This window comes from Myotis brandtii, unplaced genomic scaffold (genome assembly GCF_000412655.1).
Source record: "Myotis brandtii unplaced genomic scaffold, ASM41265v1 scaffold220, whole genome shotgun sequence".
Lineage (NCBI taxonomy): Eukaryota > Metazoa > Chordata > Mammalia > Chiroptera > Vespertilionidae > Myotis > Myotis brandtii.
Genome location: NW_005358250.1, coordinates 1,853,377 through 1,865,971, shown reverse-complemented (window position 1 = coordinate 1,865,971; position 12,595 = coordinate 1,853,377). Strand labels below are relative to the sequence as shown.

Sequence of the window (12,595 nt, the reverse complement as noted above, 5' to 3'; positions counted from 1 at the left end):
CATGCCTCTCAGCTGCTAGTGCGGTCGCCTCCCAGAGGCAGCCTGGGGAAGCCAGTGCAGCTGGTGCCACTTTCCCAAGACCAGGCTGCCTAGGTCTGGCTCCTCCTTCCTTTCCCTTCCTTTTTATCTGGTTTCATTTCCGCTGTCTGTACGAGTGTTTCCATATGTTTGTAACCATGTGTACACGAGTGTGTGCCTTGCTGCCCTTTTATAACCTACTGTTTATAATATCTGCAGCGAAGGCCTAGCACTGACTTGTGGACATGGCTTTGTCACTCTCTACAGTAATTCTCCTGAAGTCCTACGGAGAGATTCTCAGATCTGGAGATTCCAGATGGTTTGGGATGGATGTATATGCTTCACATGCTGCCGGGAGCATTGGCCCTGCCAGGGAATTGAAGTTATAACTTTGAGTCCACTGCCAAGCCCTGTGCTAAGGGCTGGGCATGTGTTAGGCATTAGGCACTGGAGCAATGAAGCTGGATATGATATAGCACCTCAGGAGCTCTTGGTTTATGTTTATATCAATGTTATTAATCTGATTAATGTTATAATTATATAATGTTCACTCTATTAATGATTGATTATATTATGTAAACATTATATTATTTATATATAATATTGACATATTATATCTCCACTATTATTAGCCTCCATTTATTGTGTCCTGTTCTCATAATGATGTAGGCACTGAACCCCCTTGACAATGTAAGGTGAGTAGAATTATTGTTCCCAGGTCTGAAGCTCAGAGGGACATGGAAATTTGCCCAGGTCATCCAGTTAGCAAGTGGCCAAGGAGACAGGCTTCAAGCCCCAGTGTGTCTGACTCCTAGTCAGAGGCCTTGGCCACTGCACCACGCTGTGCCTTCTGCTCCTGGAGAGAGCAGCCAGAGGGCCCCTGCTGCGTGCACCCCCACACTTTCACCCGCTGGGAGGACAGGTAAGGGCGGAGGAGAGGAGAGGCCCAAATCATTGAATGTGTACCATTTCTGAGCCAGTGACTTGTATTCTCAGCTAGATTTTAAGGGGCAGAGACTGCCTGTTTTTTGTACCTTGGGTGTCGAACTTTTACCCTCAATGGCCCAGAACAAACATTCAGTTAATGAAGATGAAATGGCAATAAGGAAGAGGAGTACCAGGCACTGTAATAGAAGAGTTTTTTTCAAGTTGTCTCTTTAAACCCTGAAAACAATCGGGCAAGGGGATTTTTAATCCCATTTTACAGTTGAGGAAACCAAAGGTCACAACAGTGAAGCGACACATCCAAGGCAGACCAGTGACCTGACCAGGTGTTGCTGACTCCAGAGCCTGTGGGGCTCCCACTGTATCACACCACCTGTCTGAATGCAAATGTTGTATGGATCCTTGAGATTCTCATACATCCCAGATGAACATATTCATAGACTTTAAATTGAATATAGACCTTTTTAAGTCACTGGTGGAAAGGCTGATAAAAGGAGCTCATGATAATTCAGACCTATGACTTTTTACTATGAGCATCCCCTCACCCACTGCCACCTACCCCATAGCCCCCTCACACTAGAAAGTAAATTCCAATAATATTAATGAAGAATATGTGTGTGTGTACCTGAATAATCCTATATAATAAAAGGCTAATATGCAAATTGTCCCCTCGACCGGGAGTTCCACCAGGGGGCGGGGCCAGCTGACCAACCACCTGTGGCCCCTCCCCTGGGCCAGCCCCACCCCTGATCACCCCCCACACACACCCCAATTGGGGGCAGGGCCAGCCTGCCAACCTCCTGCGGCCCCTCCCCCTGGCCAGCCTGGCCCAATGGGCCCTGATCAGGGCAGGCCAGCTGGACCCTACCCATGCACGAATTCGTGCACCAAACCCCTAGTGTATGTATAATAATAGACTGTCAGCATTTATGTAGAAGGAGAAGGAATATGTTATTTGTTCCCTACCCCTTCATATAATTACCTTTTTCATTTGCATGGTCTGAGAGAAGAGTTTCTAGAGGGAGAAAAGTAATAATAAAAAACAAAAAATGAGATTCTGTGCCACTACCTTGAAGGTCCCTGATTCTTACTGATTTTACCTGCTTTTAAACCTGTTTACCTCTACCACCATGCCACCTCCCTAATCCAGGCCCTCATCATGTCTCATCTGGATGACAGAACTAGTAGCCCAAATTGCCCCCAGTCCTGTCTTGCTCCTTCTGGCCTCTTCCCAATACTGCAGTCAGAGAAAGCTGCTCAAAGCACAATTCTGATCAAGATATCCCATGAGATTCTGTGCCACTACCTTGAAGGTCCCTGATTCTTACTGATTTTACCTGCTTTTAAACCTGTTTACCTCTACCACCATGCCACCTCCCTAATCCAGGCCCTCATCATGTCTCATCTGGATGACAGAACTAGTAGCCCAAATTGCCCCCAGTCCTGTCTTGCTCCTTCTGGCCTCTTCCCAATACTGCAGTCAGAGAAAGCTGCTCAAAGCACAATTCTGATCAAGATACCCCACTGACTGCTTTGCCACTGCCCTGGAGAGAAAGACTAAAGTTCTCCACATGACCTCCAAGGCCTCACACGGCCTGGCCCTGCCTAACTCTGCAGCCTGGTCCCCTATCAGCGTCCCCCTCACTTCTGCACTGTGTTTCTTTCTCTAGCTGGTCTTTCTCTGTGGATCGTTTTCTATTCCCTCTCCTCCCATGCCTCCCCCTTCTCCAGATCAAGTATCACTTCCTCTGGGGACTCTTCTCCTGTCCCTGAAGCTTGGTTGGTTCCTCCTGGTCATAATCTTCGCAGCCTCCAGAACTTCCACTCGTGGCATTTGTATGGTTGTACTTTCACATTGATCTGTGCAGTTATTTAATTCATGTAGACCTCCCTGGCCGGACTGAAAGCTCCCAGATGGCAAAGACTGCCTGCTTTGACCACTGTATTCCCAGCATTTAGTATAGTCCAGGGCACTTAGTAGACAATTATCAATTATTTGTTGAATGGATAAGAGCTTCCCCCATGTTAGACCTACACGACTCGCACAGAATAAGATCAAGCAATGAGTCCACAGACAAAATTCAACAAACATATTGAAAGACAAGCTATTACAAGTCAGAGTCAGCAAACACTGCCACCAAGGACAACAGATGTTGGGATTTTCTGGTATAGAATTTAGATTAGTGGACACTGGAGTCATAAAAATGAGTAAAACAGAGAAACATCCCCACCCATCCCAGGACACTTACCTACCTCCATCACCTGTTCATAGAGAAGCTTCTCTGGAAGGGGGAGAGAGAGACATCAGCTCAGCTTAAGGAAGAGCTTTTTCTAACAGGCAGAGTTGTCCGGGGACAACAAGCTGCCTGAAGAGGACCTTGCTCCTTGTCCCTGCAGGTCTGTGACCATTTGAAAGGATTAGAGGGTCTTCAAACCATCAGATAGGGAAAGGGGTGTTGGATTAGGTGTCTTTCAAGGTGCCATACAACCTTGAGATCCTGTGAGATGCAATTATATTGATGAGGGTTTTATTCAATGGATAGAATTGGATTTTTTAAATTAATTAGAGGAATGGCATGATCAGTTATTTTTAATTTCTCAGAAGTTGAGAATTCACAACTCTTCCCAGGAACTTTCCACAGTTTCTTTGATCTTCTCTGCATTGGGGGTCCCCAGAGCATTGTTCTACCAGACAATGTGCAGTCTCCAACCTATGGATAACCGTCACATCTATGTCTCCTTCCCCCCAGCCTTTTCCTAGAGAAGTCACAGTCCCACTTCCTGCCACCCCGGGCTCCTTTACCACTTAGTTACCTTTTGATCGTCTTTGCTTCCAGATGAGGCCAATGCCCACCATGATGAGAAGGCCCAGGACAGGCAGGACCACAGCAAGAGCCACTGCTGCGGGGGAGATCCTCCCTGGAGATGGGGCTGAAACAGAACCACCAATGACCACCCTCAGGAGATATCTCAGAGCTTCTTCCAGGCCAAAGACCCCACCTCATAATGGGAGATGCCTCAGGCACAGCCCCACGGTCTCTGTCACCTCTAGGGAGAGACCTCCAGCCAAGATAGGTGAGGGTGTTTGCCTCTCTAAGTGCCTCAAACCCTGGATGACTCCGGGATGACTTTAAAGCGAGATGGTCATCTCTTAGGAGTGGTTTTGATGGTCCTGCCTGAAAACAATGTGTTAAACTCAGCTTCCCAATCACAACCTCATCCTGCCCTATCATTCCGTGGGAAAGTGATCTTTAAAGAACTGGAGGTGCTTCCTCTAATCACCTACAGTCTTCTCTGAGCACCACCTGCCTTCTGCTTCAAGTCCTCACTCTGCTGTGGAACAGCCATCAGCGACCCCTTTGCCCTGAGCTGTATCAGCGGGGGCAAAGCTACTTCTGTGGAGCTACCGCGGCAGGCCTAAAGCCTAGGCAGGAGAAAGGAAAGAAGAAATAGACACAAGAATAAAGCAGAGGAAGCACTATGACAAGTGGCAGAGTCTAAACTGGGTGTGAGTCCTCGCTCATCCTCCGTGGGACCCTAGGCAGGAGACGGAGCCCCTCCAAGCCTGGCTCGTCATCTGTAAAATGGGGATTACAATAATCCCAGTCCCCCTGGGTTGTGACAGATTTAAAGAGAGGAGGATGTAAAGTGCTTAGCACCGATGAGAGGCAGTGGCTGTAGGAAGAGAGGAGAGGTGAGAGAGAGAGAAAAGAAGGCCTTAGCAGACATCAGTGCTCCTTCCGCACCTGGGGCCCCAGGCCACACTCTTTCTTTCTTGGCTCTAAAACCACGCTTCTCTGCCACACGGCTCCATGTTTCAAGGGTCTTTAAAAGGTTCATAACCCTTTGGTGCATTAATCCTACTTCTAGGAACACATTCTAAGAAAATAATCAGAATCAGTCCCCAAATTATGTGCAAAGTTGTTCACTGCACTGTTACAGGAAAAGTCTAAACCATTCAGATATCAAGAAATAGGGCTTCGATTAATTTTACTATGCTATACCCACACAACGAAATACTGTGCGGCCCTTTAAAATCTGTTGCAGCATAACCCTTTGGTGCATTAATCCTACTTCTAGGAACACATTCTAAGAAAATAATCAGAATCAGTCCCCAAATTATGTGCAAAGTTGTTCACTGCACTGTTACAGGAAAAGTCTAAACCATTCAGATATCAAGAAATAGGGCTTCGATTAATTTTACTATGCTATACCCACACAACGAAATACTGTGCGGCCCTTAAAATCTGTTGCAGAGAACTGCTTAAGGACATGGGCAAAAAATGTTCACGGCCTTGTAAGTGGAGGGGGAAACAACCTAGGCAGAAGAATACACATATGTATCAATACACACTCAGAGATGCACCCATGAAAGAAATTCTAAAGAAATGCCCCAAAATGTTAGCAGTGGCTCTCTCCTATTTATAAAACCAGGCTTCTTTTTCTTTTTCTTTTTAAAAATATCCTATTTTTTTAAAGTTTTCTAGAATAAACATGCTATTCTTAGTATTTAAAAAATTCTTTATAAAGTTTCCACTTGGGTAAGAGTTTTCTCTGGAGCCACCAGGAGCTTCGAGCCTGTTTTCTGCCCCAGCTTCACCTGCTATGACCATGGCTGCGGTCTTCTCTTGGCCCAGGGCATCATTGCGGATGGTGCAGGACACGCTGCCCACAGTGCTGTCCCTGACTTTGCTGGATACGGCTGTTTCGAAGAGCCCAGCGTGGTCCAGGGAAGGGGCCTGGGGCTCAGATGGAAGCACCCTGCCTTGAGGGTCTCTCCACTCGGCCCAAGGCCTTGGGAACCATCCCACCGACCTGCACACCAGCTGGATCCATCCAGCGTCGTAGCCCTTCACGTGGATGTAAGGGTCGGAGCCTAGAACTGGAAAGGAAAGCCGCTGGCAGGGCCTTGGCAAGATCCCGGTCCCCGCCAGGGCGCTCTTCTGGCTCCCAAGGCGGCTCGGCTCCGGGTGAGCAGGGGGCGGGCTGTTAATTGCTGTGAACGCCTGCTCTCTCCCCACCCCACGCGGTTCACCGCAAAGAGATGAGAGTATCTGGCTGCATTCTAGTACCTTACCCCATCCACCTCTACCAGTTACGTATTCCCCCCCCCCCCCCCCCCCCGAAAAATGACGAACCTGCCACCTGCAAGATCACGGTGCCCTCTCGACTCAGGTTTGCAATCCGGACCTGACATCGGTACGGCCCTCGGTCCTCCAGCCGCACGTGGCGGATCTCCAGCGTGACATTTCCCTCTTGCGTGTCTCTCTCCAGCGCCGTCCTCCCCTTAAATTCCGGTACCACATCTTCCTCGCGGACTTTGTCATCCCGGAGCACGTGAACCACCTGGGAGCGCCCCCGGGGCAAGGACCGCAGCCACCGCACCTCGGTGAGCGACGGGACCGACCAGAGCGAAAGCGGGCAGAGCAGCTTGGCTGTGCCCCCTAGCGGGGCCAGGTGGAACTGGCCGGAGTCCCCTGTGCAGTGAAAACAAGAAAGGGACAACGCAGTCTGGGAGGGATGCGAGAGTTGAGCAAAGGATGAAGACGGAGATCACGTGGGGAAGGCTCCTAGCGAGTCTGGGGAGGGCATTGGAAAGGGCTGGGGTTACAACAGAACCCCCGAAGAAAGAAGGCCGTGGTCAGATGTCCCAGGCAGGAACGAGGTCAGGAACTCCTACCTGACACGTGTATGGGCAGCTGGAGGAAGACGAGGGTGATGAGGCAGCTGGAGAGCCGGGAGCCAGAGGAACTTACGGTCTCCATCCGAACTAGGAGGACAGACAGGCAGACACCAGAGAAGATTCGTGAGCTTGATGTGGAAAAGCTACAACCTAGGAGGCGGGGCGGAGATGGAGGCTGCATAGCAGGTGCTCTGGAACCACCCGGACCAGAATTCAAGTTCCAGCTCTGCTACTTACCTCCCCGTAACATTGTGGCTTCACTTCCTTGAAACTCTCTTCCACCATCTTTAAAAAGGGTATAAAATTGCCTCCTTGCAGAGTTATTGTGAGCATTAAAGGAGGAAAGTGCTCGACATGAAGGCTGGCATCATGGTTAAGTCTATAAATGCCATGAGTGAGAGCCAGGGTGAGACACTGTGTGTGCCCTAGAAGGCACAGGAAGGAGTCTGGAAGATTGAGAATTTATATCCAGAACTAACCTGGTAAACACCAGGATAGTGACCTCTTTTTGCATTTAGGGTCCCAAGCCAAGTCTGGGAAATGCTCCAGGCCAATTTTCCACTCACAGTGGGGCCTGGAGCGCTTTCCTGCCAGCCTTCTCACTTTGACTCTCTTTTTAAAAAAATATATTTTATTGATTTTTTACAGAGAGGAAGGGAGAGGGATAGAGAGTTAGAAACATCGATGAGAGAAAAACATCGATCAGCTGCCTCCTGCACACCCCCTACTGGGGATGTGCCCGCAACCAAGGTACATGCCCTTGACTGGAATCAAACCTGGGACCTTTCAGTACACAGGCCGACGCTCTATCCACTGAGCCAAACTGGTTAGGGCTCAGTTTGACTCTCGAGAAACAACAAACCAAGGCAGTAAGGTCCCGCCATTTCATTATGAAGGCATCTATCTTACAAACTCAGGGTCTGGAGTTAGAAAGACCTGGGTTCAAGTCTCAGCTTCCCCAGGTACTAGCTCTGTGTCCCTGGAGAGTTGTACAACATCTGTGGATCTCCAGGTCTTAATCTATAAAGAAGGAACCTTCTTCACAGAAGAAGGGTTCAAAGAGGGTTCAAAGGCATGTGAAGAACTTGCCACAGAGAACAACCAAGATGGCGGCAAAGGTAAACACCTGAACTTGCTGCTGTGCACAACCACATGAAAACTACAACTAAAAGACAAAACGAATACCACCCAGAACCATGGGAAGGCTGGCTGAGTAGAAATTCTACAACTAGAAGGAAAGAGAAAAGCGCATTGAGCCCAGTAGGAGGTGCAGAGGTGTGGAAGTGTAGAGGTACGGAGGCGTGCGTGAAAGGGGCTGGCAGCTGGGTACGCTGTTGTCTTTTTCAACGGGGAGGGAGATACAAGCTCCTGACTGTTCTGAACTCCAGTTCCGGGTGAGAATTTGGGGACCCAGACTCATACGGAGAGAAACTGGACTGTCTGGCATTGAGCCGGAACATGAGGGCGGCTTTCTCACAGAGGTGCTTGCAGCGGTCATTGTTCCTGCACAGGGTCAGTCGTGGGACACGGACCCCGGGACCTCTCTGAGGCAGAGCAGACCGGCAGCCATTTCGGTTTGCTCTGCCCTGGTGATTCCCTGAGACCCCGCCCCACCCAATTTACAACCTCCCCAAGCTATGTGCAGAGGCTTTTGCATATGAATGGCCTGGCCTTTCTCTGCCTAAAAACCTGGGCAGACTCAGTGAGCACCAAAGCCCCATTGAAGCAAGTCCTGCTCCATAAGGGTGTCTCCAGCAGAGAAGTTCTCCCATTGTAGACACAACTGGTCCTCACAGCCAATTGGCCTAGAGGTCAATTCCTCCCAGTGATACCAACAGCAATCAAGGCTTAACCACAACAAGACTGTGCACACAGCCCACAAAGGGGTGCACCAAGAGTGTCCACCTCAGGTAATTGGGGAGGCTGAGCCACTGGGCCCTATAGGACACCTAGCACACAAAGCCACTCTATCAACACAGAGAAGCAGCCAAAATGTGGAGACAAAGAAACAGGTCACAAATGACAGAAATAGAGGAAAGCAAACTACTGGATATAGAGTTCAAAACCATGGTTATAAGGTTACTCAGGAATCTTCTAGAAACCTCCGAGAAATATAGTGAGACCCTCAAGGCTATATATATGCATTTGGGAAGTTTTCATTGTAACCCAAACAGTAACTTGAAAAAGCTATGGATAGTATGATACAATTTAGGGAGAAGATGCTTAGCAAAAAGGCAAGAGTGTAGATGGTAAACAGTGGTTACTTCTAGGGGTGAGGAAAAGCATTGCAACAGAAGTCCCCTTAATAACTCCAAGCAACTTCAGAAGACCCTGCAAATCTACAAATGATCAGTCTGAAAGCACACAGCACAGGGCGTGGCTAACGGTAAGGACTAAATTAATGATAGCTATAATACCAATGATGACGACAATAATACGTGAATGAGAGTCTTTAGACAAAACCCACTCAGGCTCCTTGTCACTCTTCCCCTTTTGTGTTTCCCATTTCCCATTGCCTCATTTCGTCCTTAAAATTTCTTGTGCCCGGCCAGCATGGCTCAGTGGTTGAGCATTGACCTATGAACCAGGAGATCACGGTCCGATTTCCAGTCAGGGCACATGCCCAGGTTGTGGGCTCGATCCCCAGTATGGGCATGCAGGAGGCAGCCGATCAGTGATTATCTCATCATTGATGTTTCTATCTCTCTCTCTCCCTCGCCTTTCCTCTCTGAAATCAATAAAAGTATGTATATATTTATATTTTAAAATGTTCTCGTGAGTAAGGAGAAAGGGGATAGTTTATCCAACGAACCTGAAGATCCTGAGAAAGTTAAAGGACTAAAGAGAATGAAGAAGGGGAAAGGGAGGAGCACTCACCACCTTTGGAATCAAGGGCCCTTTGTGCGGCAGAGCTGGAGTCTCCAAGCTGCGGAGCCTCCCTCCATCCATCCGGGGAGATCAGGCATCAGGCAGAGGGGTCAGGAAGGGCTCTGGAGGTGGGCCTGGGAAAAGCTCTCCTTTCATTCTAATGCCCACAGCCCTCAGCCAGGGGCTCCCTCGTCTGTCCCACAGACTCCCTTCTAGCTGCCCCTACACACCACAAGCTCCGCCCTGCCTGTCTGCCCCTGATAAGGGAACAGAGCCAAGAGAGGCCTCCCTAAAAAAGTGAGGGAAACTCCAAATGCCACCGGGTGTCAGGGACCTTTGGCCCTCACACCCTTCCCCTCCCCAGCTAAGTGCATAGCGATTCCTTTTCATAAGTTTTGACCCTAAAGCACCCTTTCTGAAAAGCTTGCTCCCACTTACTTTCCAAATCTGAGTAAAATTAAAGATGGGTTTCAAAGACATCTACCAATTAGCCACCTTCTTTAACTCACTACCTTTATCTCCAGCTGCACCCTGACGCGTGCTTCCTGACAAGCAAACGTGCTTACTGTCTACCAACCTGTGATAAACCCTTTCCTGCCTGTCTTGACAACTTTCATAATATCCATAACTGTGTATTCATAACATCCATAATTGTATCCTTAACAATGAATTAAAAAACAAAACAAACGAAACGAAAACAGACTCATAGAAATAGAGACCAATGGCATGGTTACCAAAAGGGATGGTGTGGAGGGATGGACAAAAAAGGTGAAGGGGAATATAGTCAATAATATTGGGATAAATGCACACGTGACAAATGATTACTAGAATTAGTGGTGTGATCACATGGTAAGGTATAAAAATGTCACATCACTATATAGTACACCTGAAAGTAATATAAAGAATATAAAATTGTGTACAAACTATACTTAAATAAAAAAATAAATTTTAAAAATGGTTCTTTCTGGAAAGGGCAATGAAATTGATGGGAGGGGAGAGAGAAGAGAGAAACTTTCATCTTTACTCTTCATGGTTTTTACAAGAAGCACATATCACATAATATTTCAATAATAAAACATATATGGGGGAGACCCCAAAGCATTATATACTTTTACATGTTTTTGAACCTTATAAAAATGGAGCACATTACACCTAATTCTTCGTAATTTCCTTTTTTCAGTCAACATTCATTTCTGAGCCTAGCTGACACCTGTGGTGGCCCAAACCATGTCCCTCAACCCACTTGATTTTGGGGTAACTGAAACTTGCCAACAAGCTGCCAGCATGCCACCCCGAGGCCACAGCAGTTCTTTGCTCATCTCACTGGGGCTCTCTACAAAACTTGGGAAGGCTGTTTGACCTGTGTGCAGCTCAGGAGTTCAGGAAAGTTAATACCTCAGGGGATCAACCTTCGGGGACAGGAGATAGAGGAAAGCACTCCAGCCTCGCACCTCAGAGGGACAGTTTTGAGCTGTATTCTTCACGACTCTCGGAGAGTTCCCAGTGGGAATGAGCACAGTAGCCCACAGTCATCAGTAGCTCAGTAATGCACATTTTATTGGTTTTTCTTCCTTTTCTTCTCACCATTTCTGATTCCTGGGATCACTTCCTAAATATGGAAAGATTTTGTCTTTGTGGAGTGCAAATTAAGACACTGAAATTCATCCAGACTAATTCACAGAGCTTCACTACATTCATTCACCATTCACCGCTGTGTGGTAGACCATTGCCTGGATACACCAACAGATTGTCCATTCCCTTGATGATAAAAATGTGGTTGTTTCTGGTCTTTTGCTTTTACAAACAGTGCTGCTTTGAACATTCTTGATCCATGTTTCATGGTTCACATGTGCAAGAATTTCTCTGGGAGAAATGATGAGAGAGAATCATTGATAGGCTGCCTCCTGCACACCCCACACTGGGGATTGAGCCCAAAACCCAGGCATGTGCCCTGACCGGGAATCAAACCCTGACCTCCTGGTTCATAGGTCGACCCTCAACCACTGAGCTACACCAGCCTGGCTATGCTCTTTTTTAAATCTGATTTAAAAAGGCACTTAAGGTTTACCCTTTCAATCACTTTTATAGTCATACTGTTGTGCAACAGATCTCTAGGACTTTTTCATCTTGCAAAACTCCCTATCCATTGAACATCTTCCTTTTCCCCCCTCTCCCAGCCCCTGGCAATCACCATTCTACTTTCTAGCAGTTTGACTATTTTAGACATCTCATATAAATAGAATCAGGCGGTATTTGTCTATTTGTGAGGTTGTGCTCATTTTTAAGGCTTTAGATATGTAGCACTAAACTGATTTCCAACAAGTTGTGACAATTTACACTTTGAAATTGTGTGTCTAGACTACACCCTGTTTGCTTAGCATCCATCATTTGTTTCAAAAGAAACAAAAGTAATGGGCCTGAATATGTTTTCATTGTCTTACCTAGAATCCTGGCTGAAATTCTTGCGGGGGACACTTAACTAGCTGTGTGACCTTGGACAAGTCACTTAACTTCTCAGTGCCTTTGTTCCTCTATCTGTAAAATGGGGATAATACTCATATATTACTATACATGTACATTATTACACAAACTTATTATGAGAAATACATGAGTTAAGAAATGTGAAGCTCTAAGAACAGTGCCTGGAACATAAAAAGCCCAGAAGAGAGGTGGCTATTATTGTTGTTAGTTGTTTTTGTTGTTGCACTGAACAGGATTTCTGTTGTCAAAGCATTTACCAACCATTTTCTTCAATCCTTGATAATGTAATGAATGAAAAATGACAGCCAGCTTTTTTTTTTCTGGACTGCGGACGATTTCCTTTTTCAAAGCACTGTGGCAAACGGGATCTCACTTGATCTTCCTAATATTAAAACTCAGAAATCAAGAAGACAGCAATCACCATCCCCGCTTTTTGAATTAAGAAACTGAGACTCAACAAGTTACAATTCTAGTCCCAGGTTTCAGATCTCACCCTTCAAAGCCTAGCAGCTGTCCCACAAAATATTCCCGGGAAAAACTTTTGTTAAACCTCTGCCCCCTCCTCTTCTCCCCACGCCCCCCCGCCCCCCCCACCCCCCG

General features: G+C 47.1%; 1 protein-coding gene across 5 annotated transcripts in view; it reads right to left on the bottom strand.

The window, feature by feature from the left end:
- Window positions 1–12,595, bottom strand: part of ERMAP (erythroblast membrane-associated protein (Scianna blood group)) — a 37,759-nt gene that overhangs the window by 24,546 nt on the left and 618 nt on the right. The window contains exons 2-11 of one of the 5 annotated variants that reach the window (XM_014539557.1): window positions 12,257–12,377; window positions 11,956–12,049; window positions 10,966–11,377; window positions 9,524–9,648; window positions 6,644–6,733; window positions 6,102–6,440; window positions 5,564–5,845; window positions 3,778–3,894; window positions 3,213–3,245; window positions 1,946–1,978 (exon numbers count right to left, since the gene is read on the bottom strand). In XM_014539557.1, the coding sequence (XP_014395043.1) occupies window positions 1,946–1,978; window positions 3,213–3,245; window positions 3,778–3,894; window positions 5,564–5,845; window positions 6,102–6,440; window positions 6,644–6,728 (889 nt within the window). In that variant the 5' untranslated portion in view covers window positions 6,729–6,733; window positions 9,524–9,648; window positions 10,966–11,377; window positions 11,956–12,049; window positions 12,257–12,377. Of the gene's footprint in view, window positions 1–1,945; window positions 1,979–3,212; window positions 3,246–3,777; window positions 3,895–5,563; window positions 5,846–6,101; window positions 6,441–6,643; window positions 6,734–6,883; window positions 7,248–9,523; window positions 9,749–10,909; window positions 11,378–11,955; window positions 12,050–12,256; window positions 12,378–12,595 lie in introns of those variants that run through there. The other 4 variants (XM_014539558.1, XM_014539559.1, XM_014539560.1 and 1 more) reach the window with 4 other exon arrangements.